The sequence below is a fragment of the Tachyglossus aculeatus genome, chromosome 11 (assembly GCF_015852505.1).
Source record: "Tachyglossus aculeatus isolate mTacAcu1 chromosome 11, mTacAcu1.pri, whole genome shotgun sequence".
NCBI lineage: Eukaryota > Metazoa > Chordata > Mammalia > Monotremata > Tachyglossidae > Tachyglossus > Tachyglossus aculeatus.
Window position 1 is genome coordinate 55913067 of NC_052076.1, and position 27622 is coordinate 55940688.

Below are 27622 nucleotides of genomic sequence, written 5' to 3' on the forward strand. Positions count from 1 at the left end.
ATAACCGTTGACTTGAATTATCCAGATTATCGGGAAGCAGCGTGGTCTAGTGGAAAGAACATGGGGCTGGGAGTCAGAGAACCTGGATTCTAATCCCTGTTCTGCTATTTGTCTGCCGTGGGATCTTAGGTAAGTCGTTTAACTTCTCCGAGCCCCATTTACCACATCGGAAATTTGGAGATCGAGACTGTGAGCCTGGTATGGGGCATGGACTATGTTCAACTATCCAGAGCTTAGTACAGTGCATGGCACAATGTAAGTGCTTAACAAATGCCATTTAAATAATAATAATAACAATAAAAATGCTGGTTTTACCCTTAACACAATTTTGTTCTGCATCGATCAAGTACTAGATAAACACTACTGATTGACTTCCAAAGCAACTTTCCTGTTTATTTTTCCGTTCTCTCTTTTGATCTTTAAATGATCTTGAGTCAACCTCTGCTGGACAGCAAGCTCCTCGAGGGCAGGGCTCATGACTCCTAACTCTGTTGGACTCCCCCAAGCTCTTAGTCCAGTGCTCTGTGCCCAGCAGATGTTCAATAAATACCCTCGAATGACTGACTGATAGGGTGATTGGTGGGACCTGGTGAAGTTTTCCAAGTCCCGACCGTCTCCTAAGGTTCTTCTCCAGCCTGGTCCAACCCCAATCCGGCCCTAGCAGGTGACCAAGCCTGGGAATCTCCATACTCGTTACTCACAGAGGAACGTCAGGGATATGTACTTCGATCTGGGACAGTTCTTTCTCCAGCTCCTGTAGCTCTTTCCTGCCCAAGATGACCCCCTTCATGGCCTCCTCGGCTTCATTCACCTCCTTCTTCTCCTCCTCCTCTTCCTCTTCTATTCTCTCACTTAGGACCTCCCATCTGCCAGTCTCCATTCTTGACCGCTTTGGAAAAACAGAGAGTGAGAGAAAGAGAAAGAGAGAGAGAGAGAGAGAGAGAGAGAGAGAGAGAGAGAGAGAGAGAGAGAGAGAGAGAGAGAAAGAGAACTTTGGAGGGTCCTCCTTCTGCGTGGATCCTTGGAGTCTCAAGGGAATGAGAATCAGTGTGAATTAGTGGATAGGACACGGGGCCTGGAAGTTGGAAGGACCTGGGTTCTAATTCTAGCTCTGCCACTTGCCTGCTGTGGGATCTTGGGCAAATCACTTTACTTCTCTGTGCCTTAGTGACCTCATCTGTAAAATGGGGATTAAGACTGTGAGCCTTACAGGGGACATGGGTGGGGTTCAATCTTCTAGACTGTGAGCCCACTGTTGGGTAGGGACTGTCTCTATATGTTGCCAACTTGTACTTCCCAAGCGCTTAGTACAGTGCTCTGAACACAGTAAGCGCTCAATAAATACGATTGATTGATTGATTATCTTGTATCTACAAAAATAGAGAGGGTTGTTTAAGGAGCAGAGGTTCTACTACGCTCAGGAAGCAGAATGGCCTTGCGAATAGACCACAGGCCTGGGAGTCAGAGAAGCAGCGTGGCTCAGTGGAAAGAGCCCGGGCTTTGGAGTCAGAGGTAATGGGTTCAAATCCCGGCTCCACCACTTGTCAGCTGCGTGATTTTGGGCAAGTCACTTCACTTCTCTGGGCCTCTGTTACCTCATCTGTAAAATGGGGATGAAGACTGTGAGCCCCCTGTGGGACAACCTGATCACCTTGAAACCTCCCTAGCGCTTAGAACAGTGCCTTGCACATAGTAAGTGCTTAATAAATGCTATCATTATTATTATTATTATTGCCTCATCTGTAAAATGGGGATTAAGGCTGTCAGCCCCATGTGGGACAACCTGATCACCTTGTATCCCCCCCAGCGCTTAGAACAGTGCTTCACACATAGTAAGCGCTTAACAAATACCACCATTATTATTATTCTAATCCCAGCTCTGTCACTTGCCTGTTGTATGACTTTGAGCAAGTCACTGCACTTTTCTGTGCCTCCTTTAGTCATCTGCAAAATGGGGATTCAATACCTGTTCTCCCTCTTACTTCGGCTGTGAGCCTCATGTGGGACAATATTATCTTATATCTACCCCAGAGCTTAGTACAGTGCTTGGTATATAGAAAGCTCTTAACAAACACCACAATTATTATTATTACTGTCATCACACTCCTGCTTGGCTCCAATCCACCCAAAGTCACACAGCAGACCAAAGGCAGAGCTGGGATTAGAACTCAGTCTCCTGACTCCGAGATCCGTACTCTTTCTGCGATACCACCCCAAAATCCTCCTTCCATCTTTCCTCGGGGACGTATTACTCTACCTTTCAGTCATTCATTTCCCTCGTCTCTAGCTCTGCTCCGTTCTCTCTGTTCCATGTGGCAGTGCACCACTCGGACACAGGACGTTGGGGAGGATCCGTTGAACAGCCCGGAGGAAAGGTCAGCAGAAGTAAAGGACCTTCTGTGAGTCCCTGGGCCAGACATCATGGACACAGCTCACAACTGAGATGCTGCCCCCCAGGGCCCCTGGAACTATAGGGTCCCTCAGATGATCACTCCATACTCCATTATATCAGTGCTAATCCGATCCAGGGCACAGCAATCCCATTTCACGGCCCCTGAGGTCTGTAGGCATTCCAAATTCATTCAATCGCATTTATTGAGCACTTACTGTGTGCAGAGCACTGTACTAAGCGCTTGGGAAGTACAAGTTGGCAACATATAGAGACGGTCCCTACCCAACAGCAGGCTCACAGTCCAAATGGCAATAATAATAACAACTGTGGTATTTGTTAAGCTCTCACTATGTGCCAAGCTCTGTCCTACCCTCTGGGATAGATACAAGCCAGTCCCTGTCCCACATTGGGCTCGCAGTCTTAAGCCCCATTTTACAGATGAGGGAACTGAGGCACGGAGAAGTGAAGTGACTTGCCCAAGGTTACACAGCTGACAAGTGGTACAGCCAGGATTAGAACTCATGTCGGCTGTGCACTTGCCCCTACGCTATGCCGTTTCCCAGAGAAATGACCCTGCTCTAACCCAGGCTCCATTTTGCCTTTTGAGGTTTCTGCGTTTGGGGGATCTGAGTGATGGGCTGGGGGGAGCCTACTCAATACATACGACTGAATGAATAAATATAATTGAATGAATTTCCTCCCACCTCCCCATTTCCTCTCATCCCCTCCATCACCCTTACATACCTGCCCCTTCCACCACTTCAGATCTCTCCAGATGAAAGATCTCTGAGGAAGGAGACAGAGAACGCCCCAGGGCTGGTCTCCCTCCCTTTCCTCTCGACAGACTAGCTGGATGCCTGCTGGAAACCAGCCACCTTCTCACCATTACCATCTCCCTCTGCTCAGCTCTGTTAGATTCCATTTCCATGGGAACAGGGGCCCGGAAGTTGAATCAAGCCACTGTCTGGGAAAGGAGGTTTCTGGGAAGAGTAGTTCTCTCTCCAGGGCAGTGTTCACCCCTCTAGAAACAGAGGTGAGGCAAGGAAGATAATAAACTAGCCCCCTACCTCCCCTGATATCAAAAGCATTGTCTTTTGGAAGTATTCCCGACATGTAATGCACAGTAGTTCTCTCTCCAGGGCAGTGTTTCACCCCTTAGAAACAGAGATGAGGCAAAGAAGATAATAAACTAGCCCCTTACTCCCCTGATATCAAAAGCATTGTCTTTTGGAAGTATTCCCGACATGTGATGCACAGTAATTCTCTCTCCAGGGCAGTGTTTCACCCCTTAGAAACAGAGATGAGGCAAAGAAGATAATAAACTAGGCCCCTACTCCCCTGATATCAAAAGCATTGTCTTTTGGAAGTATTCCCGACATGCAATGCACAGTAGTTCTCTCTCCAGGGCAGTGTTCCCCCCTCTAGAAACAGAGGTGAGGCAAGAAAGATAATAAACTAGCCCCCTACCTCCCCTGATATCCAAAAGCATTGTCCTTTGGAAGTATTCCCGACATGTAATGCACAGTAGGCTAGACACTGTTCAGAAGCAGCATGGCTTAGAGGATACAGCAAGGCACTGGGAGTCAGAAGGACCTGGGTTCTAATCCCAGCTCCGCCACTCGCCTGCTGTGTGACCTTGGACAAGTCGCTTAACTTCTCTGGGCCACAGTTACGTCATCTGCAAAATGACGATTAAGACTGTGAGCCCCATGTGGGACAGGGGCTGCGGCCAACTTGATTTAGCTTGCATCTACCCCAGCGTTTAGATGGTCGATCGTATTTATTGAATGCTTACCGTGTGCACAGTACTGTATTATGCACTTGGGAGAGTACAGTAAAATAAACAGCCACATTCCCTGCCCAGCACTTAGTACAGTGTCTGGCACATAGTAAGTGCTTAACAATTCTAGACTGTGAGCACGCTGTTGGGTAGGGACCGTCTCTATATGTTGCCAACTTGTACTTCCCAAGCGCTTAGTACAGTGCTCTGCACACAGTAAGCGCTCAATAAATACGATCGATTGATTGATTGATTCCCAAGCCCTTAGTACAGTGCTCTGCACACAGTAAGCGCTCAATAAATACGATTGAATGAATGAATGAATGAACAAATGCCATTTAATATCTATATCCATATCTATCTAACTATATGAAAATGTGGTCCCTGGTCTTTGACTCTACTGTCCTGGGGATCACTTTCCTGAAGAATCGACCTGATGATCTATCTGCCCCAGGGCTTTGTACGGTGTCTGGCACATAAAAAGCACTAAATACCATTAAAAAACCATTCAATACCATTTTTTAAAAATGTATAGGGTTGTGGTCTCTGGTTTTGACTCTGCTGTCCTGGGAATTACTTTCCTGAAGAACGCAACCTGATTATCTTGTATCTACCCTGACGCTTCCTATGCAGCGTTTGGCACATAGTGAGTCTATAACAAGTTCTGCACTGAAGTTCGTACTGCCAGCCGGCTGACCGTGATTGTGCTAGTGAGAGAGGACAGGGTTTAGCTTGGGGATGCTTTATGAGCAAATCAGCTTGATCATCTCTTTGGGGTGCAGAAAGGTGTTTACTTTGGGTCTACCTGGATAGGGTTTGGTCCCAGCAGCCCCTGTCTGCCTGTTGACCCTGAATATGAGCTTTCTGTCACACAACAGCTGAGCAGTCTGACTGTTGGATATTAGAATGGTTACGGCTAAGCTCTGACATCCTCAACTTTGGCCACAATGCTTTTTCTGCATGTCCCAACCACGGAATTATAATAAGCAGTTTCTACTTTGGGGGACTGAGACAGCCTCACCCTTCTTCTCTAGACTGTAAATTCATTGTGGGTAATAGTAGTAATAATAATGATGGCATTTATTAAGCACTTACTATGTGCAAAGCACTGTACTAAGCACTGGGGAGGTTACAAGGTTGTCTCACAGGGGGCTCACAGTCTTAATCCCCATTTTACAGATGAGGTAACTGAGGAAGTGTCTACCGACTCTGTTGTACTGTACTCTCCCAAGCACTTAGTACAGTGATCTACAAACAGTAAGTGCTCAATAAATATATGATTGACTGATTGATTGAATCAGGGACCACTGCAGCCTCCCTGTGCTTGTAGAGCACTCTGAGTTTCCTCCTTTGTTTAGGGGCGGTTTTGATTAGAAGCTGAAAGTACCTCAAGAAGCAGCATTGGCTCAGTGGAAAGAGCCCGGGCTTGGGAGTCAGAGGTCGTGGGTTCTAATTCCAGCTCTGCCACTTGTCAGGTGTGTGACTTTGGGCAAGTCACTTCACTTCTCTGTGCCTCAGTGGCCTCATATGTAAAATGGGGCTTAAGACTGTGAGCCCCGCGTGGGACAACCTGATTACCTTGTATCCCCCCCAGTGCTTAGAACAGTGCTTGGCACATAGTAAGCGCTTAACAAATGCCATCATCATCATCATTATTATTATTATTACCTCAAAACTGTAAGCTTGTTGTGGGCAGGGAATGTGTCTTTTATTGTTGTACTCTCCCACGCCCTTAGTACAGTGCTCTGCTCACAGTAAGTGCTTAAAAATGTCATCATTATTATTATTATTATTATTATTATTACCTCAAAACTGTAAGCTTGTTGTGGGCAGGGAATATGTCTTTTATTGTTGTACTCTCCCACGCCCTTAGTACAGTGCTCTGCTCACAGTAAGTGCTTAAAAATGTCATCATCATTATTATTATTATTATTATTATTATTATTATTACCTCAAGACTGTAAGCTCGTTGTGGGCAGGGAATGGGTCTTTTATTGTTGTATTGTGCTCTCCCAAGCCCTTAGTACAGTGCTCTGCCCACAGTAAGCGCTTAACAAATATGATTGACTAACTCTCTTGGGTTGAAGCGCCCAGAGATGCCCGTTTGATCCCAGAGCAGGTCAGGAGCAACTCAGCAACTCAGGTCCGAATCCACTCCTCCAGTGCCTGTCCAATGCCGCTCACACTTACCATGTAACACAAGGTTTCTTGGGAGGTAGTGTGGCCTAGTGGAAAGAGCATGGCCCCAGGGAGTCAGAGGACCTGGGTTCCAATCCTTGCTCTGCCACATACCAGCTGTGTGACCTCAGGTGCTTACTGTGTGCTGAGCACTGTAACAAGCACTTGGGAAAGTAAAATACAACAATAAACAGTGACAATCCCTGCCCACAACGAGCTCACAGCCTAGAGGGGGAGAGGCAGACATCAATACAAATAAATAAGATGACAAATATCTACATAAGTGCTGTGGGGCTTGGGGGGAAGGGAGTGGGAGATGAGGAAAAATAGGGCTTAGTTTGTGAAGACCTCTTGAAGGAGATGTGCCTTAAATAAGGCTTTGATGGGGGGGGAAGGACGAGTCATTTAACTTCTCTGTGTCTCAGTGACCTCATCTGTAAAATGAGGATTAAGACCACAAGCCCCATGTGGGACAGGGACTTTGTCCAACCTGATTAGTTTGTATCTACCCCAGCACTTAGTACAGTGCCTGGCACATCGCAAACATTTAACAAATACCATTAAAAAAAAAGAAGAAAAAAGACACAACTTTAGAATAAGACAGCAATGGCCTTGACTCTTCTCTCCCTACATGCCACCAGGCCACAAGCCACAAGCCAAGAGGTCAGAGGGCAGGGTCATTTTGCAAGCCTTCTCCAGTGCTTGTTACTCTTTTTTTTCCTTGTCCATTCATTCATTCAGTCAGTCAGTCGTATTTATTGAGTACTTACTGCATGCAGAGGATTGTACTAAGCACTTGGGAGAGTACAAAACATGGAGAGAAACGGATTACCAGTGGGCGGCTTGTGTTCCCCACATATGCCCATGGGTGACCCTCCTCTCTCCCCATATACCTCCCTAGACCCCACCAAGGAAGAAGTGATGGGAGCTATTAATGCAGTAAGAACCTGCAATCTGTGCCACTTTTTTAGTATCTCTTTCCCTCTCTCCTTCCTTCTCTTTTTAGGGTGCGGGGGGTGTTCTGACTTCACTCTTCCTCTCCTCCCTCCTTACAGGGTTTGAGCATGGGGTAAGTATCACTTGCCACACCTTGGAGTGAAGATGTCGTAATTCCCCCCTTTCCTCCCCTGGCCCCCCAGCCAGAGCCGCTCTTAACCTCAGTTTCCTTTTCTAAGACATGTCAGTTGCTACACACTTGCTGTCTCTCAACTCCCCTGTTTCAGGCTGGTTGTGTGTGGACCATTGTTTCAACACAGCTCAATTTAGGATCCATCTGATTCTTCATTCACTGGGCCTGTTCCATCCACATTTTCAGCAGGGTGTTTTTTCGTCACACGTGCTCACAGAAGTTTCACACATTTCTAAGAGTGCCTGAGTAGTTGGGTGTAACTTCGACCATAATATCCCACACCTAGCTTCTGGTGAGAGGCCATCACCTCCCTGCCACTGCCCTCACCCCGACTCTTTTGAGGGTGAGAAGCCGCCTGGTTTTATATAAGAGAGTTTGGTTTTCCGCTGATCTGGAAACTGTCCTTTAAGACTAGAGCAACGGATGCCTCTGTGGTTGCCATTTTTTATTTTCAGTGCCTGGCCTCCTGCCACTGAGTTCCATTGGATGGGGCGCTTGTGTTCAGAGGGGTCCAGGGGTCGGGCAGGGGATCACAGCCTCTCAGGAGCCGGTGGGAAGAGCAGGTTTGGCCAAACTTGGTGGGTTTTGCCAAAATGGCACATGTGACATCCCCACATTACTCTGCTTATCTGGCCAAGCATATATGATGGTATGTATATCTGGGCACCTGGGAAACCTGCGAGGACCATCAGTGACCACCCAGCCCCTTCACAGTGGTCACCTCTCTTCCATTTTCTGGGGTGGACAGAGACTGGGTGTGAGAAGGTCTCTTTGCTGCCCTCCCTGCTTCTGTGCTTTCGCTTTCTGGTCCATACTTTCAGTCGACTGCTACGGTCATCATTCTATAATACAATTTGGTGCACGTCTTCCCCACGCCTCAAAATCCCCCCATTATCACTTCTCCGTATCAAGCAGAAACTCCTCACTTTCGGCTTTAAGGCACTCAGCTTTCTTCCCACTACTTATCCTTGTTTCACTCCCACTACATCCCAGCCTTCCCACTTCATTCTTCCATCAACCTTCAACCTATTCACCGTTCCTCCCTCTCCTCTCGCTGTTGACCTCTTGCTCAACCCCTCTCCGGCCTGAAACTCCTTCCTCATATCACTGCTCTCCCCACCTTTAAACCCCATCTCCTCCAGGAGGCCTTCCCTGATTAATCTTTCAACTTCCCAACCTATTTCCCCACTACTATTTTATGTTATTTGTCAAACACTGTTCTCAGTGCTGGGGAAAGTAGATGTTAACTAGATCGGACACAGTCCCTGTCTCTCCTGGGGCTCACAGACTAAGTAGGAGGGAGAACAGGTATTTAATCCCCATTTTACAGTTGAGGAAACTGAGGCACAGAGAAGTGAAATGACTTGATCAAGCAAACAGCTATAGCAAACAGTTTCCATAGCTGGAATTAGAACCCGGGTCCTCTGACTCTCAGGTGGTCCTTGTTTTTTCCTCTGGGCCATGTTGCTTTTTTATCTGCCACTTCAACACTTAATAATAATAATAATAATAATAGTGGTAGTTGTTAAGTGCTTACTATGTGTAAAGCACTGTTCTAAGTGCTAGGGAGATACAAGGTGATCAGGTTGTCCCACGTGGGGCTCACAGTCTTAATCCCCATTTTACAGATGAGGGAACTGAGGCCCAGAGAAGTTAAGTGACTTGCCCGAAGTCACACAGCTGACAATTGGCGGAGCGGGGATTTGAACCCATGACATCTAACACTTCTGTGTCATCTATCCGCCCAGCATGTATTTTTTATATCTTTATATTCTTTTGCTTCCCCCAACCTGTAATTTATTCTACTGTATGTCTCCCCAGCTAGGGTGTAAAATCCTTGCGAGCAGGGATCGTTTCTACTAACACTGTTGTACTCTCCCAAGAGCTTAGTACAGTGCTCTACCCAGAGTAAGAGCTCAATAACTACAATACATACAATACAATAAATACCATTATTAATACAATTCATTGATCGATTGACTGATTGTAAGAAGGCCGGCCAGGACTAATTTCTTAGAAAAGAACTGGTGACTCGGATTCCTCAGTCCTGGCTCCAGTTGGCCCACGTAACTAGTCACGTGACATGGAGGTGACTTTGTCCCCCTTGGCCGTAGCAGAAGAAGATGTCTCAGCCTTTTTACCCAGAAAGTACAGGGCGGTGAACCAGCAGAAGATGAAGATGCCTGTGAATGAGGAGAGGCCAACGTGAGTGAACCCGAGACAGAGGTTGGAGATGGGAGAAATGTGAGAAATCTCCCACTCTAGACTGTAAGCTCACTGTGGGCAGGGAACGTGTCTGTTATAGTGTTATATTGTACTCTCCCAAGAGTTTAGTACAGAGCTCTGCACGTAGTAAGCACTCGATAAATATGATTGACTGACTGATCAAATGGTCCATCTTCCCAACAACCCCAGCTCATTCACCTTGGCCATTTCCAGCCTCACTACACATCCTCCAATCCAGGGACTTCCCAGATTGTACTTGGATATGTGATCTTTGGACCTTTGATATTCAGCCTACTCCCAACCCCATGGCACTTATGTACGTATCTCCAAATTATACATTATAAATTACTTATTTATTCATATTAATTTTGTCTCTCCCTCTAGACTGCAAGCTCATTATGGGCAGGGAACCTGCCTGCCAACTCTGTTGTATTGTACTCTCCCAAGGGCTTACTACAGTACCCTGTACATAGTAAGTGCTCAATGAACACTGTGCCCCTCCATCCATTCTGGGGAGTCTGGGGGAAACATTCTGCTCACAAGTGCTTAGTACAGGGCTTTGCACGCAGAAAGAGCTCAATAAATATCACTGAATGAATGAATAGCCTAGACTGTGAGCTCGCTGTGGGAGGGGAATGTGTCTTTCTATTGTCATATTGTACTCTCCCAAGAACTTAGTACAGTGCTGACACACAGTAAGTGCTCAGTAAATATGATAGAATGAATGAATGTCTACTCACTCTGTTGTAGGCACTCCCTAAATTCTACTGGTGATGAGGGGGCGGGACAACAACGCTTGAGGCCTCACCTTGGAGGGAGTTGAACAGGGTAAAGATGTAAGCAGTGACAGGGCCAAGAGGAGTGAGGAAGACCAGCGCCCAAGTACTCCCCACGAGGCAGGAGAGGCCCAGCACCGTCAGAACCCCCTTCCAGGCCTGGCTCCGCTCCTTGCCAGCTGTAGAACTCTGAAGGCTGAAGATCTTCCAGGACACTAGGCAGAGGATCACCAAGTTGAAGGAGAAGATGACGGAGAAGTAGCCATGGGTAGTGATATACCAGGCAGGGCTTATTTTTATCCAGCATCTGCCAAAGACCAGGCCAGTCAGCAAGGGGAAGCAATCGTGTAAACTTCCTCTCAGCCCCTTTCTTTCTTCACCCTAACAAGTTTGGGATTTCTTCCACCCTGTGTCTTTTCCCTGGAAGTAGCGAGGCCTAGTGGGAAGAGTCAGAGAGGATCTGTGACTAGACTGTGAGCCCGCTGGTGGGTAGGGACTGTCTCTATATGTTGCCAACTTGGACTTCCCAGGCGCTTAGTACAGTGCTCTGCACACAGTACATGCTCAATAAATACTATTGAATGAATGAATCTGGGTTTGAATTCCAGTTCTGCCATTTGTCTGCTATATGACCTCGGGCAAGTCACTTCACTTCTCTGGGCCCCAGGTATCTCAGCTGAAAAATGGGGATTCAATCCTCCTCCCTTTGAATTAGATTGTGAGCCCCATGAGAAATAGGGACTGTGTGTCCAACTCGATTATCTTGCATCTACCCTGGCGCTTAGTACAGTGCCTGAGTCATAGTAAGCACTTAACATATACTATTAAAAAAATGAAGCCCCCTCTTTCTATCCCACTCTGTCTCTCTGCCTACCCATCTTTCTCTCTGTGTCTCTGTAACTCTTCCTCTAAGACCTGCTTCCCCAGACCTTTTCCCCGATTAGCTAAAAGGGACAGAATCCCTCCTGACTTTTCAAGGAACCTTCTCGCCCCCGTCCTCCAACTGCTCTCATTGCACTGAAGGCCAGGGAGATAAACTCTCTGTTCTCCCTGTACCGTGTATTTCCAAAACTTTTCGGAGAAAGTACCTAAGCGGAACAGTTCTTGGTACTCAACGTTGACCGTTACAGAGGAAGCTGCTCATCTCAGAGTGGAGATCAAAAGCAACAGCTATCAGGGACGTGGCAAGTGTTAACACCAAACAACTTCTTCACATTAAAGAGACCGGATAGTGAGCTAACGTGAACTCCCTTAGGAAAGCAAATGCTCCAGGCCTCGAGCAGCATGCTAGCCGTTGTGGTGGTAAGAGCTGTTATAGATAGTAAGCTCCCTGAGAGCAAGCCCAGCCCACAGCACCATACTCATGGGACTGCCAAATTAAGGTCACTCTGCTCATCAACTGTGACCCAGAAGGGAGAGTTGCTCAGTGCCCACACATACGCACAGGGGCTCACAGCCTATCTCATCTTTTTTTATGAGATTTGTTCAGCGCTTACTATGTGCTAGGCCCTGTACTAAACACTGGGGTGGGTACAAGATAATCGGGCCGGACACAGTCCCTGTCCCACACAGCTTTCACAGTCTTAATCCCCATTGTACAGATGCGGTAACTGAGGTCCAGAGAAGAGAAGTGATTCATCCAAAGTCACACAGCAGACAAGGGGCAGAGCCGGGACTAGAATCAAGGTCCTCTGACTCACAGGCGCATTCTCTTTCCACTCGGCCACGTTGCTTCTCGGGGCCTTTCCTCCTGATAGGCCCCGAGAGATTGTGGCTCCATCCCAGTGCTTAGCACACCCAGCGCTTAGTACATGGTAAGCGCTTAACAAATACCATCACTATTATTATTTTACAGATGGGGAAACTGAGATCCAAAACAAGGAAGAGGGTAGGATGTGCCCAGCCAGTGAATCCAGGCCTCTGGGCTCCCGGGCTTGGCTAGGGAGATTGGGGATCTGGATGAGAATATGAGGGTGGCAGGAGACACCCAGGCCTGGAAAAGTAAGAGGTGGCAGGGACTGGGTTTGGGTGCCATGAAGGTCTGACACCATGGGCAGCAGGGTATTGGCTTTGTTTCCTCACCGCCCCAAATAAACCCATCACTCACAGTTCTAGAGTGGTCTGGTTTTTCTGATTCTTGATAAGGAAGCGCCCGTAGCTCCCAGTGACCCCGGTGATGAAGACAACGAAGGCCGGAATGCCTGGTGGGCAGAGAAGGAGAAGAGAGACTCACTGAGCTGTCCTAAACCCTTCTGGCTCCCATTTCCTGCTCAACTTCCTCCAGCTCCCCAGGCCTCTGAGCCAGCTCAGGCTGGTGATGTGAGTCCTATTTTACTTGTACATATTTACTATTCTATTTATTTTATTTTGTTAATGAGGTGCATCTAGCTTTACTTCTATTTATTCTAATGACTTGGCATCTGTTCACATGTTTTGTTTTGTTGTCTGTCTCCCCCTTCTAGACTGTGAGCCCATTGTTGGGTAGGGACTGTCTCTATATGTTGCCAACTTGTACTTCCCAAGAGCTTAGTACAGTGCTCTGCACACAGTAAGCGCTCAATAAATATGATTGAATGAATGGTAGCTTCAGGGTGGCCATATCAGCTTCTCCTGGCCTGGACTCTGGTCTGAGGGGGCTGGGATATAGAAATGGAGTTTCTCTCTCAAATTGGGACATAATATGTGGCGTCCTTCTAGACTGTAATTATGTCAGAAGGTCATGGGTTCTAATCCCTGCTGCATCAGTTGTCTGCTGTGTGGCCTTGGACAAGTCATTTCAGTTTTCTGTGCCTCAGTTACCTCATCTGTAAAATGGGGATTGAGACTGGGAGCCCTATGTGGAACAGGGACTGTGGCCAACCTGATTACTTTGTATCTATTCCAGAGCTTAGAACAGTGCTTGGAACATAGTAAGCACTTAACAAATACCATAATTATTATTATTATTATTACTGTTATTTTATTGTGCCCTCCCAGATCCTTAGTACGGTACTCTGCACACAGTAAACTCTCCATAAATACCACTGATAGCTTGACTATCAGTGCAACCGCTTAGTAGATTGACAGTGCAAGCACTTAGTACAGTGTTCTGCACATAGTAAGCGCTCAATAAATACGATTGATGACTAATCGACTGGGCCCATGGAGTGTAGACTGAGAACTCCGTGCTGCCCATCCAGGAAGCTCTGAGTTCCCCAACCCAGGCAGCCTGGGGTAAAAATAATAGTAATTATGGTATTTGTTAAGCGCTTCCTATGTGCCAGGCACTGTTCTAAGCTCTGGAGTAGATACAAGCTAATCCCGTTGACATAGTCCCTGTCCCACTTAAGGTACACAGACTTGATCCCCATTTTACAGATGGGGTAACTGAGGCCTAGAAAAGTGATCAAACTTGTCCAGAGTCAAACAGCAGACAGTGGCAGAGCCAGGATTGGAAGCCATGACCTTCTGATTTCCCTGCCACTCTTCTTCTCATGGGTACTCACCCCAGCCCACCAGGCACAGCTTTAGGAAGTAGTGCCTGAAGTAAGTTTTGAAGATCTTGATGACCAGCAGGTAAAGGTGAAAGGCCTCAATGCCCATCCAGGTGAAAGAAGAGAGCAGGAAGTAATGGGAGATGCCTCCCAGTGCCCAGCACCACCTGTCTGACCGAGGGGCACCTGTCCCGAGGGCGATGAGAAAAGTCACGTTCAGGAGGCAGAGGCTACTGCTGAGGCTCGTGTGGATCTTTGGGGGATCTTCTTGCTTGAATTTCTTCCGGGTAAACCTGGAGAAGGCAGGCATCAGGAAACAGGGAACCCGCCCCCCGGTGCCCCCCAACCATGGATCCAGGAGAAGAGAAGGCCGGGAAGACCAAAATACAGTGGAGAACCCGGGATCTGGATGTCAATTATCGGAACCTGGCCGACCCAGGGACCGTGTCTGAGCTGATTATCTTGAATCCTCAGCAGCGGTTCACACAGTGGTTAGCGCTCAGGAAGTCAGTCAGTCATATTTACTGAGAGCTTACTGTGTGCACAGCACTGTACTTAGCACTTGAGAAAGTACAATATAACAATATAACAGACACATTCCCTGCCCACAATGATCTTACCGTCTAGAGGGGAGGCAGACATTAATATAAATCATCATCAATCGTATTTATTGAGCGCTTACTGTGTGCAGAGCACTGTACTAAGCGCTTGGGAAGTACAAGTTGGCAACATATAGAGACAGTCCCTACCCAATAGTGGGCTCACCGTCTAAAAATTTATTTTAATATAAATAAACATAGTGAGTGCAAAACAGATTGCAAGCTAATTGTAGACAGGTAATGTGTCTGTTATATTGTTATATTGTACTCTCCCAAGTGCTTAGTATGGTGCTCTGCATTCAGTAAGTGCTCAATAAATACGATTGACTGACTGATTGAAAGACTGACTGACTGAGGAAGGGCTTACTAAATCCCAGAATGAGCCGATGGATTAACCAAGCGGGTACCCCAGGACCCCTCCCCAAGAAGCACCTCTGAATAAAGATTAACTTCAGTGAGGTTGGGAGAAAGAGGAAGGAAGGACAGCCCAAGAAGGCTGACCATTTGTGGCTCCTACCCAAGTCATGACCAAACAGAAGGAGGGAGGAGACCAGAAGCTGGGAAATAATGAAGACCTCGGGGGATTTTCTTGAGGTGGAAGAGGATGACGAGCTGGCTCGGGGTTGGTACATTCTTGTGAAACGTGCCTAGCGTTCGGGGGTTACAGCGGGGACTCACCTCAGCGTAAAGTACAGCAGGATGGTGAGAGTCAAGAAGATAATGGAGGTGCTACAACCAGCTTGGGAGATGCGGGTCAGCGCCCACACCGTGGCAATGTCCAGCGTTGGCTCCTGTAAGAACCCCATCCCCACAACCCGAGCCCCCAGGGCTGCATTATCTTTGGCAGGAGATTAGGAGGTAGGGGAGCAAACACAATAATAATAATAATTTGTTAAGCACTTACTATGTGTGAAGCACTGTTCTAAGCCCTGGGGGGTGGATACAAAGGGATCAGATTGTCCCACGTGGGGCTCACAGTCTTAATCCCCATTTTACAGATGAGGTAACTGAGGCTCAGAGAAGTTAAGTGACTTGCCCGAGGTCACACAGCAGACATAAAGATTTGTGAGGTCCCACTGAGACTTGAACTCGGATCGCTGGATTCAAAGTCCAGAGTGCTAACCATTACACCATGGGACCCGCTGCCCTTCCAGAGGAGGAAAGGGCACAGGCCTAGGAGTCAGAGACCTGGGTTCTAAACTCAGCTTTGCCAACTGCTTGCTGTATGACCTTGGGCAAGTCACTTGACTTTTCTATGCCTCATCTTCCTCAGCTGTAAAATGAAGATTCCTATTCCCCCTTCCTACTTAGACTGTGAGTCCAAGGTGGGACAGGGACTTTCTCCCTTCATTCATTCCCCTCTCCCAGCCCCACAGCACATATGTATGTATCTGTAGTTTATATATTTATATTAATGTTTGCCTCCCCCTCTAGACTCTAAGCTCCTTGTGGGCGGGTAATGTATCTGTTATATTGTGCTCTCCCAAGCACTTAGTACAGTGCTCTGCTCACAGTAAGCGCTCAATAAATATGACTGTGTCCAACCGAATTAATTTGTTCATACCCCAGAGTTTAGAACAGTGTTTGACACATATTAAGAGCCTAATAAATACCATTAAAAAAGAGGGCCCCATAACCACCCTGGAATGCCCATTAAGGGAAGTTCTTAGGGGGTCGTTGCAGGGAGTTGGGTTTTTCTAGGGGTCCACTTGGGGACTTGGATGTCTGAATCTGTTCCTCCAGAATAGACTGGGAAATATTTCCACTTACTAGGAAAATATCCATTTTGCATTTCTGTGGGAATACAAGCCTCAAAGATTTTGAGAAGCAGCATGGCCTAGTGGAAACAACACGGGCCTGGGAATCCTCTGGGTTCTAATCCCGGCTCCGCCACTTGTGTGCTGAGTGACCTTGGGCAAGTCACTTCACTTCTCTGTGCCTCAGTTCCGTCATCTGCAAAATGGGGATTCAATACCTGTGCTCCCTCCTACTTAGACTGCGAGCCCCATGTGGGACCTGGAGATCTTGTATCTACACCAGCACGTAGTACGGGTGCTTGGCACATAGTAAGCGCTTAACAGAAACCACAATTAAATTCGATTAATTTCAAACAAGTCAGTAAGATCTGCCCAATTTTCAGAAACCAACACCGCCAAGGGAATGCTTTCTTGGCCATCAGAGGAGCTAGGGATTGGCCAGTAATGGTTATGGCAAAATAACAGGCCTGAGGGAACTCCAACAAGGAACTTCTTGATGCTTCGGGCTTCTTTGACTGGTTGAACGTTTGAAGGGAGATGGCTTTGGGACATAATAATAATAATAATAATAATGGCATTTATTAAGCGCTTACTATGTGCAAAGCACTATTCTAAGCGCTGGGGAGGTTACGAGGTGATGAGGTTGTCCCACGTGGGGCTCACAGTCTTAATCCCCAGTTTACAGATGAGGGAACTGAGGCACAGAGAAGTTAAGTGACTTGCCCAAAGTCACACAGCTGGCAATTGGCAGAGCCAGGATTTGAACCCATGACCTCTGACTCCAAAGCCCATGCTCTTTCCACTGAGCCACGCTGCTTGGAACATGAGAGTCCGCCTGCGATTGAATGGATCACCCAGACTTTTACAAGTGCATCTGGAGCAAGTTGAGTTGCCTCTTAGGGGATCTATCAGGTAGGTTTGGAGGAATTCCAGAACGGCTTCCCAGGGAGGATTTTTGACTTGTAATAATAATAACAATAATGATGGCATTTATTAAGTGCATACTATGTGCAAAGCACTGTTCTAAGCGCTGGGGAGGTTACAGGGTGATCAGGTTTTCCCACATGGGGCTCGCAGTCCTAATCCCCATTTTACAGATGAGGTAACTGAGCCACGGAGAGATTAAGTTCATTCATTCATTCAATCGTATTTATTGAGCGCTTACTGTGTGCAGAGCACTGTACTAACCGCTTGGGAAGTACAAGTTGGCAACATATAGAGGCGGTCCCTACCCAACAGCGGGCTCACAGTCTAGAACGGGGAGACAGACAACAAAACAAAACATATTAACAAAATAAAATAGAATAAATATGTATAAATAAAATAAATAGAGTAATAAATACGTACAAACATATATACGTATATACAGGTGCTGTGGGGAGGGGAAGGAGGTAAGGTGGGGGGGATGGAGAGGGGGAGGAGGGGGAGAGGAAGGAGGGGGCTCAGTCTGGGAAGGCCTCCTGGAGGAGGTGAGCTTTCAGTAGGGCTTTGAAGGGTGGAAGAGAGCTAGCTTGGAGGATGTGCGGAGGGAGGGCATTCCAGGCCAGAGGGAGGACCAAAGTCACACAGCCGACAATTGGCAGAGCTGGGATTTGAACCCATGACCTCTGACTCCAAAGCCCGTGCTCTTTCCACTGAGCCACACTGCTTCTCACTTGTGGGAAGCAGCATGGCAGAGTGGATAGGGTATGGGCCAGAAGGTCATGGGTTCTAAACCCAGTTCTACCACTTGTCTGCTGTGTGACCTTGGACACGTCTCTTCAGTTCTCTGTGCCTCAGTTACCTCATCTGTAAAATGGGGATTGAGATTGTGAGCCTTACGTGGGACAGGGACTGGGTCCAACCCAATTCGTTTATAACCATCCCATCACTTAGTACGTGGAGCATAGTTACCTCATCTGGAAAATGGGGATTAAGACTGTGAGTCCCATGTGGGACAACCTGATTACCTTGTATCCCCCCCAGAGCTTTGAACAGTGCTTGGCACATAGTAAGTGCTTAACAAATGCCAACATTATTATTATTATTAACACATACCATAATAATTAATTATTATTATCGTTATGGTCTAGGGCAGAGGGCCATGCGTAGCCATCTGCCAACCACTTACCAGCAAGAGGGCGAAGAAGGTCAAGTGATCACAGAAGCAAACGGTTTCTAGATCTCTGAGCTTGGAAGAACACCCACGAGAGTCCCAGTTTCCAGTCTTTCCTGGAGAGAGAACACAGGCAAGAGGCCTGTGTAGAAGTCTATCTCTTCTCAGTGTCAGTAGAATACGGTAATAGATCGGCTTAATTTATGAGTGGGAAGACATGTATGTATATCTATTTGTAACACACCTCTAGCTACTTCACCTGCTTAGGGAAGCAGCATGGCCTAGTAGAAAGAGTACGGGCCTGGGAGTTAGGGGACTTGGGTTCTAATTCCGGCTCCATCATGTGTCTGCTGTGTGACCTTGGGCCATCACATAACTTCTCGGGGCCTCAGTTCTCTCATCTGCAAAATGGGGACTCATCCATCTATTCATTCGATCATATTCATTGAGAGTTTACTGTTCTCCCTCCTACTTAGACTGTGAGCCTCATGTGGGACCGGAGCTTGGTACAGAGCAAACACTTATCAAATGCAACTATTATTATTCATTTTCTGTACGGCCCTTAATATTTCTTTATTTCTATTGCATTTGTTACCTGCTTTAAGAAATTTCCCTCTGTTCAAAGTTACCTTCTATTTCTCATTACCCACAGTCTCCTCAGGCTTAAAGGACACACTGATCATCAATCAATCAATCAATCATATTTATTGAGCACTTACTGTGTGCAGAGCACTGTGCAAAGCGCTTGGGAAGTACAAGTTAGCAACATATAGAGACAGTCCCTACCCAACAGTGGGCTTACAGTCTAAAAGGGGGAGACATGATCCTATTGATATGGTTGATAATGAGATTAAATTATTAGTGTCAGCATAGAATATGGTTCAGCCATTACTCAATGCAGCTAATAAATGTGGATGGTTGAGAACAAGTTAAGATCGATAATACTGTGCCTTAACTTGACACAAAACCAAAAATAAAAATGAAACACTAGTCCTATTGACCCAAGCTCAGTCTGGATACCTGGGTTAGCCGGATGACAGAGATTAGCTAATAAAATTCGTAATAATGGTATTTGTTAAGCACTTACTATGTGCCAAGTACCGTACTAAGTTCTGGGGTAAAAACAATATAATCAGTTCAGACACAGTCCCTGACCCACACAGGGCTCACAGTTAAAGTAGGAGGAAGTAGGATTTCATCTCCATTTTACTGGTGAAGAAACTGAAACACAGATAAATTAAGTAACTTGCCCAAGATCACATAACAGGCAAGTGGCAGAGCTGGGGTGGGAGCCAAGGTCCTTTGACTTTCTGGCTCGTGTTCTTTCCAGTAGGCCACACTGCTTCCCCACTAAGTCACGCTATTTCCTTTTGCCTAAAGTTATCTCCCCCTCTAGACTGTAAACTCCTTTTGGCCAGGGAATGTGTCTTTTGACATATTGTACTCTCCCAAGTGCTTAGTACACTGCTCTGCTCACAGTAAATGCTCAATAAATACATTTGTTTGAACGAATGAATGACTGAAATGATTATCACAGGTGATAGACAGGTAGATAATAATAATAGTGTTGGTATTTGTTAAGCACTTACTATGTGCAAAGCACTGTTCTAAGTGCTGGGGAGGTTACAAGGTGATCAGGTTGTCCCACGGGAGGCTCATAGTCTTCATCCCTGTTTTACAGATGAAGTAACTGAGGCCCAGAGAATTGAAGTGACTTGCCCAAAGTCACACAGCTGACAATTGGCGGAGCCGGAATTGGAACTCATGACCTCTGACTCCAAAGCCCGGGCTCTTTCCACTGAGCCACTCTGCTTCTCTAAAGATGAAAGGAATCATTTATTTCTTTATTTTGTCAGCTTGATGGCATTCACCTCACGTCCCCCTGCTCATGCTATGGGCAGCTCTATTATTTGTTCACTTATCCAAGTACTACTTCTCACCCCCATGATTTCTGAAAGGACTGCCAACAGCCATCAGCCCATGAAAAGGAACCCGGAGCAAACAGAGAGATCTGCGTGAGTGGAAAGTTGAGGAGTAACGTGGCCTAGTGGAAAAAAGTGTGGACCTGTGAATCAGAGGACTTGGGTTCCAATCCTGGCTCCACCACTTGCCTGCTGTGTGGCCTTGGGCAAGTCACTTAACCTCTCTGGGCCTCGGTTACCTCATCTGTAAAATGAGAATTCAATATCTGTTCTCCCTCCTTCTTAGACTATGGGCCTTATGTGGGACAGGGACTGGGTCTGACCTGATTACCGTGTATTCTCCCCAGTGCTTAGAACAGCTTTTGATGCATATTAAGTGCTTAACAAATACCCCGATTATTACTACAAAAGTTGGAGAGGGGTTTGGGAGGTGTAGCAAAATGAAGGCCTGGTATATGAAAACCTCAGGCTCGGGCTGGCCTGAGCTGTGAGCTTTGAGATGAGGGGACTTTTGTACTCCCCCAAGCACTTAGCACAATGCTCCGTGCACAGTGAGTGCTCAATAAATACACTTGACTGCCGGACTGACAGATTGTGAGTGGTCCCCAAACGTGGATGCTGATGCAGGCCTCTAAATCAAGACTCCTCTGCCCTCTTTCTTCTCCCTGGAGACCCCAGTGTGTTCGGGTGAGCCTCTCTCCCTTCCAGCTAGCCAGGATAGCAAGCAGGAAATCTGTCCCTCGCTGGGCTCCCGGCCAAGCCAAAGTGGGGGTGCCACAGCCACATACCTTGAGAGGGGTTCCAGAAGACGCAGCGGCGGCTCAAATTCTGAAACCACAAACATGGGGAGTGAGAAGAGCCTCCCTCTTCCACCCACGGAGTCCGGGGAGGGCTGGGAAGGGGACCAACTCACCTGGGGCTGCTTTCTGTGGGAGAAAGTGATTTCTACTGGCTCCGTCAGGTCCGTGATGGGCTGCCTGCCCACCCTGATGCCCACCATCCGGTTATCCAGCACCATGGTGCCATCTCCACTGGCAGAGGCCTGGCCCTGGGGGAATAAGACTTCAAGCTTGTTACAGGCGGGGAACAACCAATTCTGTTATATCGTACTCTCTCAAGCTCTTAGTTAAGTGCTCTAAACATAGTGAACAGTGAATAAGTGTCATTCATTGAATGATTGAATAGGGAAAATGGAAGCCCCCACCTAGGAACTCTTTTCACTCCCAAAAGGAAATTTCCCAGCTTAGCCCAAATCCAGTCTGGATATAGGATCTCAACCTTGGGCTGGGACCCTCACTCCCAACTAGGGGAATATATAGACTAAATAGGGGAGAGATTGGAGGCAGGAAGATCAGTAAGGTAGCTGATTTGATAGTCTAACCAAGCTATAACTAGAGCTAGGAGCCGGGTGGTAGCATTCGTGTATAGACTGTAAGCTCCTTGTGGACAGGGAACATGTCTACCAACTCTGTTATATTGGCCTCTTGCAACAGCTTACTGTAGTGCTCCACACACAGGGAGAGTTCAATAAATACAACTGATTGTGTGACTGATCTATTGGTGGGGAGGAAGCAGAAGAGCTGGGAGATATCACAAAGCAAGAACCAACAGAATTTGGCTGTTGATTGAATTTGAGACTTGAATGACAGTGAGGAGTCATTTGGGATAAACTCATAGGTTGCAGGCTTCAGAGACAGGGAGGAAGGTGGCGATGGAGATGACAGAGATTCATTCAATCATATTTATTGAGCACTTACTGTGTGCAGAGCACTGTACTAAGCGCTTGGGAAGTACAAGAGATGGGAAAGTTAGGTAGACAAGTGGGTTTAGGAGGAAAGATGAGTAGCTCCAGTTTGGGCAGAGTGAGTTTGAGGTGCCCGTGGGACATTCAGGTGGAGATGTGAGATTGCAGGTTAGATGAGAGGTCAGGGTAGATTTCTTCATGAGACAAATAATCATTTATTCCAGATGAGTAAGAAAGCTGACCGATTTCAACTATTTTGCTCCCTGAGGCCTTTCAGTGGGGGTGACCCAGCTGGGAGATGGTAATATAGGGCTGGTGGGCTATCACCGACCCATTTGCCAGGCTGAATTAGGCCTCTCTTCCCAGGAATCTCCAAGCTTCCTTCAGCCAGTTTGATTTCCTCACATCCCATGCAGGGGTAATCGTAGGGAGGGAGGGGGCAGGCATGAGACAAATAATCATTTATTCCAGACGAGTAAGAAAGCTGACTGATTTCAACCATTTTGCTCCCTGAGGCCTTTCAGTGGGGGTGACCCAGCTGGGAGATGGTAATATAGGGCTGGTGGGCTATCACCGACCCATTTGCCAGGCTGAATTAGGCCTCTCTTCCCAGGAATCTCTAAGCTTCCTTCAGCCAGTTTGATTTCCTCACATCCCATGCAGGGGTAATCGTAGGGAGGGAAGGGGCAGGCGAGGCCCAGGGAGAAGTTGGCCAAGGCCCAAAGGGGCGTCAAGGTCGGGCTCACACCCTTTGAGGCCCAGATTCCAACTGAGCCCCCAAAGCTCGATCCCCGGCTGAGCCCTCCCCTTCCAGCCCACCGCCTGCCCAGGAGCCCGGGCCCATACTTACCTTGAACAGATTGCCCCGCCCAATGTCAAACACCGAGATGGCCACTTGGACTCGATCCGTGTTGGCCCTCAGGGTTTCAAGCAGCGTCCTGGGGATCCTGACCCTGTCAGGACTCTCTTCCACGGCCCCGAGGATCAGCCCAGGCACCTGCAACAGGAACACCCTAAGCCTGGCGGTGTCACCAGACAGAAAGGGCAGCTTGATTCTCCCCGGGCCCCTGAGGACAGCGCGTCTGATAGTAAGCAAGACCAGGAAGGGGATGGCTCTGGGGAGGCTGGAACCCAGGAGGGCTGGATCCTGGCATTAGCTGTCTCTCCCCACTCCAGTACTTTCTTCACTCTGCAGCGCAGATTATTTTTCTACAAAAATGTTCAGTCCATGTTTCTCCACTTCTAGAGAACCTCCAGTGGTTGGTTGCCCATCCACCTCTGTATCACACAGAAATTCCTCACAATCGACTTTAAAGCACTCAATCCTCTTGGCCCCTCCTACCTCACCTCACTGCCCTTCTGCCACAACCCAGCCGGTACACTTGGCTCCTCTAATTCATTCATTCATTGAATTGTATTTATTGAGCGCTTACTGTGTGCAGAGCACTGTACTAAGCGCTTGGGAAGTACAAGTTGGCAACATATAGAGACGGTCCCTACCCAACAGCGGGCTCACACTCTAATGCCAACGTACTCACTGTACCTCAGTCTCATCTATCTTGCCTCCAACCCCTCGCCTACATCCCACCTCTGGCCTGGAATGCCCTCCCTCTTCATATCTGATTGACAATTACTCTCCCCACCTTGGGCCTTATTGATGGCCCATCTCCTCCAAGAGGCCTTCCCAGGCTAAGCCCTCATTTCCACTTCTCCCACTCCCTTCTGTGTTGCCCTTGCACTTTGATATGCATCCTTTATTCACCCCTCCCTCAGCCCCACAGCACTTATGCATATATCTGTGATTTATGTTATTAATGCTGTATCCCCTTCTAGACTGCAAGCTTCTTGTGGGCAGGGAACGTGTCTAACAACTATGCTATATTGTATAAGTGCTTAGTATGGTGCTTTGCACACAATAAGTACTCAATAAATATGACTGATTGATTAATTAATAGCTGTGCCCCCATAACTGATCAAGCGATACCCTGGGCTGTAGAATACCAGGTTGCCCAGAAAACTACCCTCGTAGCACTCATATAGGCCCACTGGGGATGAAAGTGGCCCTATTGCTCTATGATTTCTCTCTGGCACCAGAAAAGGGGCAGAGACCATCTTTTTTATGAGCTTTTTTAAGTGCTGTGTGCCAGGCACTGTACTAAACACTGGGACAGGTAGAAGTTAATTTGGTTGAACAAGGTCCCTGTCCCACATGGGACTCACAGTCTTAATCCCCACTTAAAGATGAGGGAAGGAAGGAAAGAAGGAAAGGAAGGAAAGAAAGGAAGGAAAGGAAGGAAAGGAAGGAAAGGAAGGAAGGAAGGAAGGAAGGAAGGAAGGAAGGAAGGAAGGGAGGAAGGAAGAGATTGAGCAAGGGCAGTGCTGTTTACCTGATGGGGTATCAGTGAAAAATACAGGTCCTGAGTGTTGGTGATGTTGATTGTCTGGAAGAGAGCCTTCACCATGGTTGCATTCACAATCTTTTCTTGAGTTTGATTCTCAAATTTGATCCAGTACCTGCAGCAGGGGATGAGCTATTGATGCCTGTTTACTTGCTTTGTTTTGTTTTCTTGTCCATCTACCCGCTTGTAGACTGCGAGCCCGTTTTTGGGTAGGGATTGTCTCTATTGTTGCTGAATTGTACTTTCCAATCGCTTAATACAGTGCTCTACATACAGTAAGCGCTCGATAAATGCGATTGAATGAATGAATGAATGAATGAAATGGCTAATGGGGCGGGTTGAATCCCTGCAAATGGATTTCAGACCACAGGGGTCCCGGGAAGAAAGGATCCTACCTCCCAATGTCCTTTTCTGATGGCCCACCAAGCCAGGGTAGGTGGCTTTAGCCAGCGGAAGCAGAGGCGGGGAGATGGGAGAGGCGGTATGGAGGAAGTTGGACTGCTGCTCCCCCAAATCCATTTAGGTCCCAGCAGGGCTGCACCCAGGAGCTCCTCAAAGGTGTTGGGGCTGGGGTCACCCTTGACCCATGACTCCAAGGAAATCATTTCCAAAGAGGGATCAAGATCCCTTTGCTGCCCTGTCCTGACTCATAGGGGTTTTTCTCACTGCATCACCTCCACGTGACATAGACACCCAGGAAAATGGGTCTTTTCCAAAGCATCTCTGGAGGTTTATGTCACACAGGGTCCTGAGTGGAACTATATATACCTCAAGGGTCCCCAAAACAGTGATTTAGACCCCTAGCTGATGTGGGAGTGAAGGGGTGAGAAAAAGAGACAAAGTCAATCTTTCTCCATAAGGCCCTGTTTACAGAGCTAGCATAGTTGGAGGAGTTTTTTGTTTGTTTTTAATGGTGTTTGTTAAGCACTTGCTATGTGCCAGGCACTGTACTAAGCTCTGGGGTGCATACAAGCTAATCAGTCCCTGTCCCACCTGGGGCTCTCAGTCTTAACTCCCATTTTACAGATGAGGTAACTAAGTCATAGAGAAGTGAAATGACTTGCAGTTGTCACTTCAGCAGACAGGAGTTCAGGAAAGATCAGATAGGATCAACCTCAGGAGGGAAATGTTAAGCCCATAATCTAGACATTAGAGAAGGCCCCCTCCCCATAAAGTCCTCCCATTCCTTTCCCTCCACCAGTCCCCCTCCTTCCACCTCCAAGAAGCTGCTCACCTCTGGATTTCCCCCACCTCACATTTCTCAGTTTTCCCTTGACAGCTGGAGAAACAGGTCTCAACCTTGATCTCGGGGGTGTCTCTGAGCTGGGAAATAGAGCTGCAAGAGGAAGGTGATGACCCCAAATTTTCTTCAGGAGATGTTGTCGGGGTTGATGAGGCTGTTATCCGGTCGAGGCAATTAGATGAGGAAAATGAGGCACAGAGCAGGTAAGCGACAGGTCTGAGGGCACTGAGTGGTCACACAGTGGTAGAATCCAGACCTTCTGACTCACCCCCGTGCTCTTTCAACTTAGACCGCACGGTCTGGTGGTCTTTACTCACCCATCCCTTGTCATGGTCCCTCTCAACCCACTGAGTTAGGACCTTCAACCGCCCTAGTGAAAGACCTGCCCAAAAGGGTGAAGAAGAGAGGGGCATCAACACCCTCTATACTGTAAGCTCACTGCAGGCAGGGAACATGTCTGTTTGTTGTTGTATTGTACTCTCCCAAGCATTTGGTACAGTGCTCTGCACCCAGTAAAAGCTCAATAAATACGATTGAATGAATGAATGAACCCCCAGTCCCTGGGTGCCTGACAAAAATTATTTCCCCTGCCTCCGCACTCCGGTCTTCTGGGCTCCTTTCTGAACCCCAGGTTAGAATCTCCTCCCCGCGTGGCTCCTCCGATTAGGGTACAGGGAGAGAAGACCAGAGGAGCCCTGGGTTCAGGAAACCCTGCAAAGCTGGCCCAAGTCCCCCAGAAAGCTTCCGGCAGCCCCCACAGCCAGTGTCCTGCTTACCCAGCTGCAGGAGGAAAAGGAGGACCGTCATCATGCCAGGAGGAGTTGGCACTTTCCCCGCCATGGTCCCCCTCCCTGCTCCTGCCCGGCCCATCTCCCTTCTGTCTCCGTAAAGCAATGTTTACTGTCAGATGACTTGTTCTAGCCCCTTCCCTTCAAATTTTGAGAGTAGGTGTCCTAACTTTTCCTGTTACCAAATCTTTCTGGCTTGGGGATTAGTAAAGTTTTATGAATCACATTATGCAAGAAATGGCTATGAGGGTGACTTCCTTCTTAGTCTCTGAGCTGTACAGTTCCTGCTGGGTGGTGGGGAAAGGGGCAGACTAGAGCTGCTCAGCTGGCACCTTCTGGGCACTCTGCCTCTGTGAGGGCCCCAACATCACCCAAAGAGCTGCATTTTCCCCTCGAGGAGTCCCTCCAGAGAGTGGCTCCTTCTGACAGAAACTCCAGGCCTAATCTGCCGAGCTCTGGGACATTCCAGGCCTTTTTGATTCCAGGGTCCAGACCCTGGAGACGGTCCTTCAGCAGAGATAAAACAGGGAGGCCCCTACATTTGTTAGAAGATTCGGGGAGGACACCCAAGGCTTGCTTATGTCCCATTCATTATCTGCGATCACATGCCAAGCCTAGTGTCTGGCCCCCAGCGTTGACTCTGCTCCCCTTGAGACAGATAAGTTGGCTTCCAGAGGCTATTGCACCAACTGGGGCAGGACTTAGCTTGGGTTTGTGTCTACTGGGTGGGACACCGGGACCCTGAGTACTGACATCGCTGCCATTGTGTCCCAGAACCCTCTGGGATGTCTAGGCTATACCTAGACAGTCCAAGAACTCCAACTCAGCTCCCAGGGCTCTGCTCACCAGACTCAGGGCTCTCCTCCCCAGGGCCAGAACCCTGCTCCCCAGGCCCGGGGTAGAACCTAGCTCAAAATGAACCTTGGCCAACCTTGGGTCAGTTGAACTAATCTCCCATTTTCTGAAGGGCTACCCAGGGTCCTGGGTGTCACTGGAGCCAGTTGTCCTAGACTTGGAGCCCCTTTCTTTCACCTGTTTCCTCCTCGAGCCCCCTCACACTGCCTCCACCACAGCCAGGCAGCCAGCTCCAAGCTTCTCCAGCTGCCTGGACGATGGAGAGC

At 47.8% G+C, this 27622-nt stretch overlaps 2 protein-coding genes and 1 non-coding gene across 5 annotated transcripts in view; all 3 read right to left on the minus strand.

The window, feature by feature from the left end:
• Nucleotides 1-3218, minus strand: part of DRC7 (dynein regulatory complex subunit 7) — a 32097-nt gene extending 28879 nt beyond the window's left edge. For all 3 annotated transcript variants that reach the window (XM_038754138.1, XM_038754139.1, XM_038754137.1), the window contains exons 1-2: nt 3137-3218; nt 702-889 (exon numbers count right to left, since the gene is read on the minus strand). In XM_038754138.1, the coding sequence (XP_038610066.1) occupies nt 702-880 (179 nt within the window). In that variant the 5' untranslated portion in view covers nt 881-889; nt 3137-3218. The remainder of the gene's footprint in view (nt 1-701; nt 890-3136) is intronic.
• A 6331-nt stretch (nt 3219-9549) lies between these two features.
• Nucleotides 9550-26523, minus strand: ADGRG3 (adhesion G protein-coupled receptor G3). Its single transcript, XM_038754819.1, has 12 exons — nt 26490-26523; nt 25705-25867; nt 24459-24585; nt 22922-23068; nt 21241-21375; nt 21116-21155; nt 18421-18521; nt 15232-15344; nt 13967-14247; nt 12589-12682; nt 10514-10788; nt 9550-9662 (listed from the first exon to the last, which is right to left on the minus strand). Exons 1-12 carry the CDS (start codon nt 26521-26523, stop codon nt 9550-9552), a joined length of 1623 nt encoding a protein of 540 aa, XP_038610747.1.
• TRNAQ-UUG lies at nt 15622-15693 on the minus strand. The gene has a single exon. It is a non-coding gene; the product is annotated as a tRNA-Gln (tRNA).
• Nucleotides 26524-27622: the final 1099 nt, after the last annotated feature.

Coding starts and splice junctions, on each gene's coding strand:
- ADGRG3 (XM_038754819.1), bottom strand. CDS start 26,523: ATGATGACGGTCCTCCTTTTCCTCCTGCAGCTGG. Junction 14,248..15,231: donor CTGCTGTACTTTACGCTGAG/GTGAGTCCCCGC, acceptor TGCCTTCTCCAG/GTTTACCCGGAAGAAATTCA. Junction 10,789..12,588: donor AACCAGACCACTCTAGAACT/GTGAGTGATGGG, acceptor GGTCTTTGGCAG/ATGCTGGATAAAAATAAGCC.